At 39.3% G+C, this 16,561-nt stretch overlaps 1 protein-coding gene across 1 annotated transcript in view; it reads right to left on the bottom strand.

The window, feature by feature from the left end:
- Positions 1-16,561, bottom strand: part of LOC122814986 (protein-methionine sulfoxide oxidase mical3a-like) — a 663,428-nt gene that overhangs the window by 112,446 nt on the left and 534,421 nt on the right. The window contains exon 17 of the mRNA XM_044087241.1: positions 13,814-13,913. Coding sequence (XP_043943176.1) covers positions 13,814-13,913 — 100 coding nt within the window. The remainder of the gene's footprint in view (positions 1-13,813; positions 13,914-16,561) is intronic.

The raw sequence follows: 16,561 nt of genomic DNA, 5'->3' as shown, positions 1-16,561 counted from the left end.
AAGCCCAAGGAGCCTTTCAGGACAAACTTGGTGAACCCCCCTACAGAGGCGGAGGGGGGGGCAATAATGGAAGATGCTGCTCTCGTGGCAGAGGGGTCTGCAACACCAGGGTGACAGAGATCACTTCTCTGGGAAGCCCTACCAATGCTCCTGAAAGGAGGCTTGACTGTCCTGCTCTGGAGGCAGTCGGGGTTCACTTATCTTTGTACATAGACGCCTGGCTCAAAATAACAAAAGACAGCTGGGTACAAAGTATCATTTCCACACCCCCTCTACCCATGAGAAAAATCCCGGATGTTCCACCCAGTTACAGGGAGCAAGCAACAATAGAGGTCCAAATGTTGCTAAGAAAAAGAGTCATCCAAACAGTCCCAGCAGACCAGACAGGATCCGGAACTTACTCAAGATTCTTTTTAGTTCCAAAAAAGACGGGGGACTGGAGATCCATACTGGACCTCAGCAGACTGAACAAATCTGTAAAGAAAGAGAAGTTCGGGATGGTCACGCTTCAGTCCATACTTCCCTTCTTAGGGAAAGACATTTTGATGTGCTCGATAGATCTCAAGGATGAGTACTACCACATAAAAATGGCCAGGCCATCCAGGGATCATCTGCGCTTCCGGCTGGGAGCCAATTATTACCAGTTTCGAGCCCTGCCCTTTGGCCTCACTACAGCCCCCAGAGTGTTCACCAAATGCATGGCAGTGGTCACGGCTCACCTGAGGCATTTAGGATTCCAGGTGTTTCCATACCTAGATGATTGGCTCCTTACCGCCATCATCAGGCATCAACTCATTCTGGCCAGGGAGTCCACTCTGTTACTCTGCAATCAACTATTCAACTATGCATTACAATCAACTCAGAAAAATCTGCCTTGTCGCCATCGTAGCATATCGTTTTTATTGGACTAGAACTGGACACCACCACCACCACATCAAGGCTTCCAATAGAAAGTCTTTCTTCTTCATCAGCATATCAGCTTTCTGATATCCAAAGACAAAGCACCAACATTAGAAGTTCTGATATTGTTAGGCCTGATGGCAGTAGCAATTCTAGCCATACCATTAGGTCGTATGCACATGCGGATACTACAGTGGCTGTTGTTCACTCAGTGGTCTTACGAAGAGCTTCCCGTGTCTCACATAATAATGATCACAAATTCCTGCAAAAAGGATCTTCAGTGGTGGTTGACCTCACTTCATGTCATGATAGGACGCCCATTTGTGCTACCCCCTCCAGCGTCCACAGTGACCACGGATGCTTCCCTGATTGGGGGCATTTTCAGGAAAAGACAACCCAAGGCACATGGACCTATCAAGAGACACATCTGCATATCAATGTCCTAGAGATGAGAGCAGTACTTTTGGCATTGCGGTACTTTCAGGACTTTCTTCCTCTGGGTAAGATTGTGATTCAGACAGACAACATGGCAGTGGTCTGGTATTTAAACAAACAAGGAGAAACCGGGTCTTACCCCCTTTGTCACGAGAGGCTCTCATAGTATGGCTGTGGGCTATTTCCACCCAGCACTTTCTGTTGGCAACCCACATCCCGGGGAAATCCAACGTGATAGCAGACAAGCTGAGCAGAGCAATTTTGTTGCCTCACGAGTGGGCCCTCACGAAAGAAATAGCGACAGGATATTCTGCAGGTGGGGCCAGCCTTGTTGTGACCTTTTTGCCAGTCACATGAACATGAAATGCAGAAGCTTCTTTGCCCTGATTCCCCCTCCGGGAGAAGCCCCAAGGGATGCACTCATATACGATTGGCCTCCGGGTCTCCTCTATGCATTTCCACCAATCCGTTGATACCCAAGGTTCTACAGAAAGCACTCGTCGGGGGAACTTCATCCCTCTCTGCAGTCCCTGAAGCTGACAGCTTGGCTGCTCCAATTCCCATCATAGACAGGTTCCATAACCTTTCCAATGAGACAAAGCAAATTCTCTTATCCTCTCATAAATCTTCTACGAGGAAGCTATATCTTAGCAAACAGAAAAAATGTTCTATATGGGCCTCTAAAAACAATATTGATCCAAGCCCCTATAGCCTCCATTTTACAGTTCTTGACTATGATTTTCAACAAAGGAGCTGCAGCAGCAAAGTTCATGTTCAACTGGCTGCCATTTCTAATTTTCATCTTGGATTTGAAGGATTGACTATTATGTCACACAAGTTATCCAAAGCCTTTATCAAAGGGACCTTTCATATTAAACCACCTGTGAAATCCCCCTATTCTCCATGGAATCTAAATTTTATGCTTTCCCACATAATTCTTCCACCATTTGAACCAGCTTCCTCACGTGACCTCAAATTTTTGTCATGGAAAACCATCTTTTTAGTAGCTATTACTTCTGCCCGCAGAGTGTCAGAGCTTCAGGCTTTATCCATTAAGCCTCCTTATTTGATATTCCATGCTGACAGAATCTCACTTAGAACAAACCCCTCCTTCTTGCCCAAAGTTTGCACTGAAACTAATCTCAACCAAATTATTGATTTGCCAGTCTTCTTCCCCAACCATTCAAACAATTTAGAGTACATGCTGCACAAACTTGATGTTCACAGACAGCTCAGATTTTATTTGGACAGAACAAAAGATTTCAGGAGATCAGACCAGCTTTTTGTTTCATTTTCAGACTCCTGGAAGTGTAGACCAGTGGCTAAAACAACTCTTTCTAAATGGTTATCTGATTGTATCACCTTTGCTTATTCAGCTGCTAACATGCCTTTACAGGATAAAATTAAGGCTCACACAACCAGAGCTGTTTCTACATCCTCTGCCTTTTCTGCCAGACTTCCTATTGATAACATTTGCACAGCAGCCACTTGGTCAAAACCTCATACCTTTATCACTCATTACAAAGTTGACAAGGCTTCCACGGGGAGGGCCTCCTTTGGATCCACGGTCCTGAGAAATATACTCCCGTGAACCACCCGAGGTTGATGGTGCTTGGGACGCTACCCATCAGTAAAGAATGAACGGTGAGATAGAACAACTTCACATAAGGAAGTTATGTACTTACCATAACGTTCCATGTGAGTTCATCTCACCTTCATTCTTACGTCCCTCCCTCCTACCTCCTCCTGGGCTTTTAGATGACCAAGAAGCTGGCTCCATTCTGGTTGCCCAATCCTTCTATACCTTCTCTTGGGAGTGAAATAATGACATATGGTATTAGTATACACAGCAAACAAGATCTAGGTTCATCATGGGATAGGGACTTGGCCTCAAGCTATTTGAAGATCTCGAGCTTTGCAATTGGCCGACCCATAGCCGAGGGATCGGCTCTGAATCCATCAGTAAAGAATGAAGCCGAGATGAACAACTCACATGGAATGTTATGGTAAGTACACAACTTCTTTTTCTGCTCTGTACAGCGATCTCATATTAAAGTGGTTGAAGTTTCAAAACTTCGATCATATGGTCTTGGCCATATGGGTTTCAAAGTTTTTAAGCATCGATAAAACAAGGTAGGCGCATACACACACACGCACACACACACACACACACACATATATATATATATATATATATATATATATATATATATATATACACACACACACACACACACACACACACACACACACACACACACACACATATATTATCATCAACAGACCCCCTTTGGGGTGTCACAGCAATATTAATCAATGTAAATAAATCACCTAGATAAAGAAATGTGACAGCTCTGAAAACCATTAACTGCTTTCTTTTAGTTCTACAGTACAGAAATATGTTGAACATACGCATATACACTGATAACACTGAAGCTGGACCTTTGAGAGGAGTTATTTGTAGGTGGATCTGTGGGCCACATCACATAATCAGACCAGTTTAGAAAAGGTTGCTGTTGAATGTGCATTGTGCCTAATACTTTTTCATTTACTCATTTTGCCCATGTTTACTTTGTACATATAATAGAACCTACAGCTCACAAACACAGAATGGGGAATGTGAGGTTTATATAAATATGGCACTCTTTTCTAAATCACAAAACAGATAAGTGAGCTGTGCTCAACCCATTCCCTAATGGAGATCTGGAACTTTGCACTGTAACTTGCACTTGTGGGAACCTCTGTTTTTGATAAAATCATATTATATCCTCACATTTCAAACAAATGTTCATATCGCTTGAACCAAAGAAGTGTAAATAGCAAACTCTTCAACACAAATTACTTTTTGTATTGGTAGCATCCTTTAAGTTATAGATCTTAAAGGGGATTTTATAAGTCAGAGGAAACATATTAATTATTAATTTTCCAGTATTTTCTAAACAACTTGCAAAATCTCAGCAATAACCCCAAACACACATACAATTAGCAGCATTTTGTTCATTCAGTGAATGTTTTCATATGAGGCTGAGGAGTTCTGGCTAGGGTCACTTTGTTGTTGAGATATTAAGAAAAAATATGAAATGTGTGACAATATAAATAAATATGATACAATTATTAATATCTCTTTACCTGCACTAGACAGAGGCCAGTGAAGTTCTATTGTCCATCATGTAATCTTTACAACGAAATATTTTTACAACTAGTATGGAGCTTATTTTTGGGGATAGACAACATTAAACACCAACAGGCATCAATAGGATATAACTAGAGAAACACCTGGATGCATTACTAAACTTTAATGGGTTAAGTATGATTATGCTTTTTAATGAATGTAAAGAAAAAGAAAATATACCAAGTTTGTACCTGAAAGTGCAGACTCCTGTTGGAAAATACTGCAATAATACCTATGATAAGAAATGTAAAGCAAAATGTAATTGAAATCCCCTGTAATTGCATGATATTGGACTCTTCCCAGGCTCAGGAAGCTAACAGGTTGTAAAAGACCAGTTAGGAGATTGTGTTAAAGAGATAGCTAATTTAGAACAAGTAAAATTGTTAATGTGTAAATGTGACACTGTGCTACTTATAACAAAAAGATATAAGCTATAACTAACAGAAAAAGTGAGCGTGAGTGAGTCAGAGAGAGGAAGCAAGGGACTGACAGAGTGAGAGAGAATCATAACAACTGAAAATGAGTACTACCTGAGGCTTGTGATTTGTGTGTTTTATTCTTTATACTTGTGTCTCTGCCTGCAAATCTAGCTATTGTTGTTAGGGATCCACTAAATCTCTCGGTTAATACTAAAAAAGCAAAAGCTTTGTTATAAAGAACAAAAAAAATTAAACCAAGTAGTATTCACAATGTTCTTTGTTGGAAATATTAACAGTGTATGTATATATGTATATATATATATATATATATATATATATATATATATATATATATATATATACACACACACATACATACACACACATGCACATGTGCATGCGCACACACACACACACACACACACACACACACACACACACACACACACACGAAGTTGACATTTATTCATAGTCATACAGTTTAATCTGAATATACACGATTCAGAAATATTATTTATATTCATACTGGGGCCAGTGGCACAATGGATAACATGTCTGACTATGGCTCAGAAGACTGTAGGTTTGACTCCTGTCTGGCTCGGTTGACACATTTGGGTGGCGCAGTGGTGCAGCAGTTAATGTTGTCATGTCACAGCAAGAGGTTCTCCGGTTTGTTTCTGGGCTGGGGTGTCTTCTGTGTGGAATCTGCATGTCCTCCCTATGTTTACGTAGGTTGTTTCTGGGTACTCCGGTTTCCTCCCACATTCCAATGACATGCGTCTGAAGCATTTCTCCCCAGGCCTCCGCTGAAAATAGGCTCTGTCCTAGTCGGACTTTCCCAGGCAACAAATGTTAAATAAATAAATAAATGAACAAAAATAAATTTCCCTATGCAAGTTGTGTGAAGCTTTTTACATAGGCAAATAAACAGGAAGTTAAAAGATAGGATATGTGACCATATATTAGAGATAAACTGATGTATTGACACCATTTCCTTATGCAGACATATTCAAAGCAAAGCATTTTGTTGAATTTCCTGTATTGTAAATAATAGGAATAAGTAAAAGGGGAGAGGATATTTTATTGAAAATGGAGGAAGCTGAGTAGAATTGGATTAGTGCTTTCTGGGCCAATAGGGAAACTGTTAGCATTAAGCTTGTGTTATAAAAAAGTCGCATATCTTGCCTGTACATAAAGCAATAATGTGTTTAGATTTGTTTTATTAGCACTTGAAAAAGCAATATGCAAAAGCTGTGGAAGCTTCTTGCTTTTACTGATTTTATTGGAAACCTGTCAAACTTGTACTTCCATGAGCCACTGTTTTATTTGTCAATTCTCTTGTGTTAACAACAGCTAGAAAAGAAGTCTAACTGTAGATGGATTTTATCCTTCTAGTATTTATTTGTTCAAAAGGATTTTTTTCTGTTTCTGTATGTTGTTCCATACCTCTCTATTATAGTTGACTGTTAACAGTATTTTTAACTCATTCTTTTCTGAGTAAAGTATTTGTATTTATTAACTTCTAAAAAATGTGCATCTGTTTGTCTGTTTATGCATTTATTAATTGATAAGTGAGTATTTAGGGGTATCTGGTGACAAGCTGCTGACATCCTCCTCCAGAGGCATGCTATCAAGTGTATTTACAATTATCTGGCTTATTAAAAAGGAATGAAACAATAACTGGGAGGTTCCCACACTCGTAATCTGGGGTGGTGACAGTTTACTAATGTGACCTAGGACATAAATGTGTAGTACTGAAGAATACTGCTTTCCCTGGAAATTAATGTGTGTATATATAACAGTTTATTTAATGTTTAGTCTTTGTGGGTAAATGTATACTGGAAGGCAATGAAACACAAAGAGAGAGAATGGAGAGAAGGGAAGAGAGATCTGGGGAGCTAGGCAAAGACTCCACTTTCAGGAGTGGTCAAGTGAAGCCTATTCTTGGATGTGGACAATGTAGGGCTTTTTAGATGGCAGTAGTGTGGATATTAAACAGGACTTATTTAGCCTATAAAGCAATTTTGTCACCAAAGGTATATGTACCACTGCAACCATTAGTTAAATATGCAATGGAATAGATTTTACAGCAGTAATTGTATTTATTTATTTACTTGTTTGTTTATATATTTATATTTTATTTGGTTTTAAGAAAGAGGCAAGGATGAGATCTGAGGAACGCATTGATATATTAGTGATACAGTTGATTAAGGAGTGGAAGACTAAGGGGATTTTGAATGCCAGTATGTACAAAAACATGATAGAAGTATTGCATGCAGCTGGAATGCACACCATTAAACTGAGAGGCAGCCTCTGTTAGGAGCATTGGATGTGCAGCATGCAAAGAAAGGACAGTTCATTCCATACCCAGTTGACCTCAAAATTCAGCTGGATTTACACAGACTGGTGCTAGAGATTTAAAATCTGAAGCTTGAGTCAGCTCAGGGACTGAAGCAGCTGGAGGAGCCAACAAGGAGAGGGAGAGAGAGACTGAGAGTAAGTTGATGAAAGAGACAGGAGCATTGGCAGCATGACAGAAGAATTCTGAATTTTCAACAATGGCATGGAAGTCTGGGGAAGGGGTATGCCCAGACATAGATACCAAGGTCAGCATAAAATTTCCACAATATAATGAGGGAGGAGACTTGTATAATTTCATTAATGCATAGTTTTGAGAGTGTGTAATCAAAACTAATTTGACCAGGGCTGATTGGTGAGGCTTTTAACTCGTCTGTTCATGGTAACACAAATGCATGTTGTATCAATGTTAAATGAATTATGATAAAGTTAAACAACATTTATTTGAAAGCTTTAAACTGATTTTCAATGTTTATATAATGTTAATGAGAGAACATAGAAAAAAGCAAATGACAATGTTAATGACTACACTGCAATAATGTGCATGAACCTTCATAGACAGGTGAGAGGATGCCAAGTCACTACGTTTGAAAAGGTAGCAAACCTTTCATTAAGGCAGCAAGCACTCATTATTCTGGCTGAGGCTATTGGAGTCTAGATGGCAGATTGGGAGTGTAACAATGAAGACATGGGGAGGAAGACAGACAGATATCTAGCTATCAAGTCACACCTTTACAAGAAGGGAGAACCCAGCAATACACACGGATATTAAGGGCTCCATGGGGAACAGCTTTAGACATCGCAGGAGGTTCTAGTACACTCCAGGGTTTTGGTTTAATGTTTTTAGTGTAACCAAAGGGGACACATAAGGCACCAATGACCATCGAAACAAGATGGGAAACAAAGGTCAGAGCAATCAGCAAGCAAGGATAACATTACCACAGTGGTGGATTGCTTGGAGATAACCACTGCACCAGACTACATTATTCTGGTGGAAGACAAAGAGACTGCCACCAGGAAGGATACAGCTGAATAAAGTACCTTCTGTACATACTGCTGCATGCAGCCAAGTGTGGAGGCAAGCATGTGGGGAAGGCATCAGTGGGGATACCCAGTCAGTGCCCATACCTACAACCACAGCTGATGTGGCTATTTTAGCTCTTAGTTAGCAGCAGGGTGACTGAATCTGAGACACAGCTGTCGAAAGGTACTGGGCTTCCCTTTAAAGGGATTACTTAGTGAGAGAATTACGTGGTAATAACAAGCCTGAAGTTGAGATACCATTGTCAGAAGATATCAAGCGTCCTTTGGATGAGGAGCTGGAGAGGATCAAAAAGATAGAGTTGAGACTCAGACTCTACTTTATAGAACATGAGGGAGGTAGACAAGGACACTGCCAAACTTTAGGGGCAGGTGAATCCATACACTGAGAAAAAGTGAATGGACTCCTTAAGGAAGGCTAGAGAAAGAAGTGAGTCAGCAACTGTTAGAATAAGGGCATATTTTGACACTTGCATAGCCCATGATATTTTCTTTTTTTTAACAAGAGACATCTTTATTAAATTATCACTTATGACACAGGCAATCATGCATTTATATAAATGTAAAAAACATATTGACATGATTTTAGTTGCAAACATTTTACATCACTTATAATCTATCCAGTCACGGTCAGTGAAACATTACATAGCTCATTCAAATCCTGCCTTCTTTTAAACCTCATTCCTCGTCTGCATGTATTGTTCCCACAATTTCCATTTTTTATGTGTAATTTGCCCCATCCTTTTCTAAAGGATCTTGGATTTAATTTGTGATTAGTTGGAGGATGACTGTCACTCCTACAGGGAAGCCATTGTGGAATATGTCCCTAAGCTTCACGACCAGGTGTAGGTAACTGATGGAGTTGGCACAAGAACAACTACACAAGCACATCAGCAGCAGAAGGTCTGGTATAATGTATAATCAGGGCCAGAGAATAGTCTGCTGGGTAGAAATGATGTTGCTTGTTCTATAAACACAATAAACTGCAAGCAGCATGGGGTGAGGGACCGTTCCACATTGCAAGAAAGGTAAGTGATGTTAGCTATGTGATAAAATTGCCCGGCCAGAGGCAGAAGCACAAACTCTACCATGTTAACATGATGAAGCTCTGTTGTGATGGAGAGACACTAGTACATAGCATCTGTACTGGTTTACAGTTGAAAATCAAAGGGGGGAGTCTTGTGGAAGACCTTCTCAGTGGGGCTTGATCTGGCACCTCAGTGACAAACTAGCCTTTTCACAGCAGCCTATCTCCTACCTAGGTTCATCAGATTTAGGCAGCACTGCATGAGGTCAGGGACATGTTTACTGGAAAGGCAGGATAAACCCACTTGTTGCAGCACTGTGTGGACACAGGGTTCTAGTGGTCCAGCAATCAGATCTTGTATAAGGTTCTTTAGTGGGTTAAACAAACCTTGAGAGAGAAACTGTGGAAAATGCCGGACCTGGGGGTAATCCATGAGTTACACAGTCCTTTGGCCATATCAGAGGTGCTAATTACAATAAATGATGGCAGCAGCAGGCTATGTGTAGACTGTAGGAAACTGCATAATCACACAGAGTCACATGCCTCCTCCACGCACAGGACAGATGAAACCATACAGCAGTTGGGTGGAGCTATGTCTTCAGTTATTAGTGACCTGTTCAAAGGTTACTAGTAGGTATCCTTGGGATCTGCAGTGAGAGTAAGGTCTGCTTTTTTATCACTTTTAGACTTACATGAATTCAACGAGATGCCCTTTGGGTTGGAGAATAATCCAAAGACATTCTAGAGGCTAACAGATTGCATCCTAGAAGGACCTGGGAACTATGCTGTTGTTTACCTGGATGACACTGCAATCTACAGCTGGTTCTAACAGAACATGTTCAACATGCTAGGGAGGAATTGGGCAGATTAAAACAGAGCAAAAAGATTAAATAAGACCAACAAGTGTCAGGTAGGAATGCAGAGGTCTCTTAACTGGGTCATAGAGTGTGTGGTAGTAAGAGTCATCCAGAGCTTGCCAAGTTAGAGGCATTCAGTTCTGGGCATTCCTTGGGACATTGGGAACTAAAAGAAATGTGTCCACCACTACACTATGACAGCCACTCCACCTATGGACTTCACTAGTATGATTATACTAGATAAATGTTGTCTGGACTTCAGCTTCCATCAGCAGGCATTCCAAACAAATAGAGATGCCTTGTGTCAGTCCATGTACTAACCCTGACTACAATCAAGAATTTATTGAACAGGTAGAAGCTTTAAATCATGGGGTCAGTTATGTACTTGGCTAGGTTTTTTTATAGGAAGAAGAGCACTCCATGGTGCATCTCAGCCACAGACTTCAAATCAGGGAGGGATCCTATGCAGCTGTAGAAAAGGAATGTTTGGGTATAGTCTGGGATATAAAAAAACTTCACCCTACCTGTATGGCAGAAAGCTCACCATTGTTACAGACCAAAACCTTTTGAAGTTACTATACCGAGCAAGTGGGCAGAATGAAAACCTTCTTGGATGGAGTTTACCATTGCAGTCCTATAATATGACTAACCCATAGGAGTTATGCTGCCAATACCAGTGCAGAACATCTGTCAAGAAAGGAAACAGGAGTAGTATACCAGAAGGCTGCATCCTCACGTCAAGCTCCATTTATGAAGGTAATCTCAAGAAAATTTATGTGAGGGGATTTTGAAGTTTACATATACATATACACATACATACACCTATGCTACTGTTTTATGATTCAGAGTGTAAATGATCTGTGGGTTGCACATAAGCGTGACAAAAACCTCAACTTGGCAAACTGTTTTAATCTGCAATATGTGGGGTTCTTCAGTGGAAAGAAAATATATGTGACTTTGTGACATTTTTATGAATGGAAAAAAAGAAGAAAACATATTACGTTTGCAAATGAAATTGTAAATTATTTCTGCTCGAAAACACAGCAGCTTACCTAAGATGTCCTACATGGACCATCTGAAAGCCCTGTCACTATAGTAGGTACCCTACAGACTGCTAAGAGGTAACCTGTGTCTGGCATACAAGGCCTCCTCTGCCCCACTACTGATGGATTTACTGCACATCAGCAAGTCAAGTGGTATCAGAAATACTTGGTCTAGGGTTCTAAACCTCTTCTGTAACATCAACAGAACTTTTGATGAGGATACCACTGCTGTGGAACTGACTCCCCATCCACATAAAATAAAGTTCATCCCTGCCCATTTTCAAGCACAACTTAGATTTATGGATAGGAGACTGAAAATTTACCCTAGGACTGCCCCTTGTACTACTAATGGACAGCTCCTAAATACTTTATCCCATGCATTGGTCCCCTCAAATTATCTATGGTATGATCCCAGTTATTGTTATTAGGAGTAATGTATGTGTACAAAAATGAAAACTGGCTAGGCTTAAAATGGCCTGCAAGGGCAGCAAGACTAGTACTTACATATGAAACTATCTGAAACACATGACAAATGTGAAGCAAACTGTAATTGATTTGCCTTGTAATTACAAGATCTGGGACTCTTCCAATGTTCAGGAAGCTAACAGGTTGCAATACAGAAGTTAGAAAATTCCGTTAAAGAGAAACTTTGCCTAGAACAAATTAAACAAATGCTTTAATATATAAATATGACATTCTGCTTCTGTATGATAAAAATATAAGCTACAGGTGACAGAACAAATCAAAGAGAGAATCAGAACAGTTAAAAATATCCCTGAACTGCAGTGTGTGGCTTGTAAAGTCTGCTCTTTACACCTGTGTGTGTGTCTGCCAAGGAATGCAGCTACTGTATTTATTGATCAAGTAATTCCCTCCATTAACAATAGCTAGAAAAGAATTCTAGCCATATTCAGAGTTTTCCTTTCTTTATTTATGGCTAATTGGTGAAAAGCTGCCGGCATCACCTCCACTGGCCAGAGAGCTCTGCTCATTTTACTTGACTTATTAACTAGAGTGAAGCATGAAGAACTATCTAGAGTGAAGCATGAAATGAGATGTCTCCAACCTGGTAATATGGGGTGGTGTCTGTTTACTACTGTGAACTATGACAGAAGGATACAGTGCAGGAGAATATTGCCTATCCTCTCTGGAAGTCAATGGTTGAATGTGTCGGTGTGTGCTTATGTGCAAATACAAGCTTCTATTTGAAGCACAGTTACTGTTGTCACTTGAGCACTGTAAAGCAATGCACCACTGAGAAAGAGAAGGAGAGAGATGAGCTAAGGGTTTGGGATACTAGGCCAAAGATTTTGCTTAGTGGGGAGTTCAATGTGAAACCTTTTCTTGGGTGTGGATGGTGTAGGCTTGTACCCAGGGCAATACTGCACATTTCCTGCATGTTCTTGAGGTCAAGCTGCACTTAACAGATTGCTTAGTAATTCCTGTTTGTGTTCTCTTTTTGTATAGTTTAATCTGTTTGACATCCATGATGTGAATTTAAACACCCTAACCCTGCTGTCCAATAGATTCAAGATTTTAAGATTCTTTAATTAAAAAAAAAATCATTTAATGGTGGGCAGTGGAGAGGATCACAGCACTGCATCCCCTTTCCATCATCATATCTTTACAGGGAATAAACAATTATCACAAACCGTGACTATGCTAATCTGCCTTTTCTTTTATAATGTCATTTTCCCTCTATAGAATTCTCTGTCGTAACTCTACAAAATTGTGTGCTGTACAGACCCAACAGTACCTGTTTTGAAGCACTTAGGAAACTTTATTACAACTGCAATGGAATAGGCATTCACTTGTAAGAGCTGCATGTGATGTACTCCCCTTCATAATGCTGACGTGTGGTCACTTGCTATGGTGCATCTTTGAGCTCAGGCTGTTCAGTGTGTGCCGATTTGCAAATGCACAAGTTCATTCTCCTTTAACTTCTTCTGAATTCACAAGTTAATTATCAAAGTAATTACGGCCAGCTATGCTAGGAGTTACACAATTGCCCCAGAAAAAAAACATGGCAGAAAGAGTGTTGCTAATTTACAAGCTATAGTGAATGAAATATATAAAATGACTTTTGCTAAGAGAAAATTTAAAGGATTATACATATTATAAGGCTATTCTGCTAACATTCCAAACTATTGAACCAGAAATGTAACCAGAAGTGGTGCCCGTTTTATTACCATACTTCATATTTATTTTTTATTCCAATTTTTAAAACTATGCACACCTCTACAAATGTTATTCCCTACAGACTTAAGAAATACACATTTTTTGGCTGATGCTCCTGTAGCCTTTGAGAAAAAATGTTTTTGTTGAAAAATTCTTTCTTTATGCATATTTTGTACAGATCTGTATTGTATGCAATTAATTCTGTTATGCACGGTGTCTGGTTAAAATAAATTTTCATTATGAAACATCCATTGAAAAAAATAAGCTCAATTAAGTTAACATGATTGGCTATACCTTTGTACATAAATCCAAAACATATACATATATATATTTTTTCTTCCCTGGGCATGACACATAAAAGTTTAGTTGTGCTTCACACTTACAAGATCATAAGTTCAGATTCATAGCGGACCAAAGCATTCTTCTCTTGTACAAGTTTGAACCACTCCTGCATCAGTTTAGGATCATCCTTCTTACCCATACCTGTTGAAGAACAAACATTTAGCAAGATATAACTAGTTTATCAATCACAGAACAGCTGTAAAGCCAAGGATAGTATGCACAAAAGCCAATCAGTTAAGCCAAATGACAGAAAAGCAGCTGGGCATCGACAATTCACTAGCAGAAAACTTATATGTAAGAAAAGTGGGTGCACGGTACTTATGACATGTGCTGCAATTCATTCAAGCTTTGAGGTATCTGACAAAAAAGTATAGCAAATCATGCCAAATGAAGCAGAATAAAATATATAAACAGAACAGATGGATGGCTTTAGCTTTTTATGCTTCCCACATTAAAACAATAATTTAGGCTTACAGTCACATGTAATATCATGAGAAATGTTGATTGTCTGATCATTCTTTGCATCCTCCTGCAGAGGCAATTTGATGGTATTAATGCATTGGGTTTCCTCTGCAGGGAGAACCAACATGCTCAGAATTTGCAACTCTCTTCTTAGTATAATGGTGAAACACATACTCATGCAACAAACATAAAGGAATTTGACACTTTTCAGAGGATCAGCATGTATTTGTGACACTATCTACTAGCAGCATGTGAAACTTTTTCATATGAGCATTTAAAAAAATCCATATTAAGTATGGATGTGTTGAACATTCTTATGTTAAAACCAAAAGCAGCAAAGCTATGACAACATAATCTTTCCACGTTCTTCTACATGCAAAAGAACCTTCAACTAACCTGGGTGTCCTCATCACGGCTATCATCATCCTAAAAGGGCTCAACAATATAAAATAAACATACCACCACCACGGAAACATTCCCTCTTCCTTTTAATACATATTTTGTGAGACCCATAGGATATGATCTGCATTATGATCAGGAGGCCAAAGACTCAACAACATAAAATCCACTTTCATGAGACCCACTCTACTCACCAAAAAGACTATCATTACTGAATTTAGCTGATATGTTTAGGAATGGCACTCACAAACTTTGCATAATAATTTGTAGTCATTAAACAAATTCTTAACCTATTTCTGTGATCATGTATCCTACCACAAGTCATGTTGGATTATATTAGGTTAAGCTTAAGCCTTACCCGATTCTGCAAATAACAGCAAACTAAAAGAAATGCCATTTCAGATCACCATTTTCCCCTTGTAACTCTAGACTTTTTTCTAGTATACTGGCAATTGTGCATACATACATGCAATGCTAAAAAATAAAAAGAAACCATGAATAATATAAGAAATAACAAATCAAATAGTGCTATCCAGTTGGTGTACAGAAATTCATAGAATTCATAGCACTTACAAGGCAGTTTAGTTTCATGACTATTAAAGTCTTGTCAACACCCAACCTCTGGATGTATCCCCTTTCTCAAGGAAGGCAAGACCAGTTAGTCCCAGAGTAAATTTATGGGTACTCACCCAGTCAACTAGGATCTGTATAAAGAATGACAATGTGTCACACTTCTTAACCTGCAAGGAAAGTTTATTCCATAGATGGGCAGGGTACTGTGTAACACATCTGTTTCTCTATCACATTCTGTTTATCTATAAGTAAGCTTTATGTTCCTGGTTATGATGTCTGTGGAGCTATTAGACTTCCAGAGACAGAAAATCAAGTACAACAGTTGAGGTGAGGCACAGATTTCTTCCTAATAGTCTGTAAGATACTGAGTAAAGGGATAGCACTTCTAGTCTCTCTTGGTAGCACAAGGTCTTTAAGTCTGTAATCCTCTGTGCTAACTGCCAAACAATGCTACAACATCCTTGATTACATTTTCATTTTATACTGGGTATTTTCTATACTATATGTTGAGAGGAGGGGTTGTTTGCCAAATGCAATGATGACGCACTTTTTGTATTTCATTTGAGCCCATTTCCAGTACATGAGGTATTTATTAGGGTAAGTTACTTCTGAAGGGTACAGGGGTTAGAGGGGTTCTTGACAGTTACATTAAATTTGCAGTCATCTGCAAACTTAGTTAATCAGAGATACTAGTTCCTGACCTGGACATCAGGGAATTAAATGATGAAAAGGAAAAGTCCCAACACAGAGCCTTAGGGGGACTCCACAGGTTACCAATCATGGTGTCAGATGAAGTACCCACCATATGAAATACATGGGTTCTGTCTTATAGCCAGCTTATTATTCCATCTTACCACATAGAGATCTATTTTTACAGCATGTAGTTTTCTTACTACACCTGCAAGGGGTATAGTCTTAAACTCCTTGGCCAGATTAAGACACTCTTGTGTAAACAGCATGGTCAATGTCTGCAGTCTAAGAGATCCTCTTGTAGAAGCTAACTACATTTAATAGCAAGCCCTCCCTTTGGTGAAGCAGGTTGCAGAGTGGTTCAGTGAGGGCATGTTTAGCACTATTATTTAAACATCCAGATACGTTGCAGGTCCTACTGAAAAAGTATTGTTAATCTTTGATAGTACTTTCAAAACATATTCTATGGAGAAAAAAGGGGATGTAAGGAATTGTAGATAAATGATCTTTCAATACATGTTTCAAAGGTAAAATTTGTATTGCATTTGTTATATATTGACAATGTCTGCTTGACTGGTACCATTAAGTTTGGAGCATTGTTTGGCATTGTCCTAATGCAGGTAAATAAGGATTTGGAATTATCCTTAGCTTCAGTAGCTAACTTA

The sequence above is a fragment of the Protopterus annectens genome, chromosome 11.part0 (assembly GCF_019279795.1).
Source record: "Protopterus annectens isolate FY-2018-M chromosome 11.part0, PAN1.0, whole genome shotgun sequence".
In the NCBI taxonomy this organism is placed as follows: Eukaryota; Metazoa; Chordata; order Ceratodontiformes; family Protopteridae; genus Protopterus; species Protopterus annectens.
Note: the sequence above shows the minus strand (reverse complement) of the source record. Positions and strands in the feature narration are given on the sequence as shown.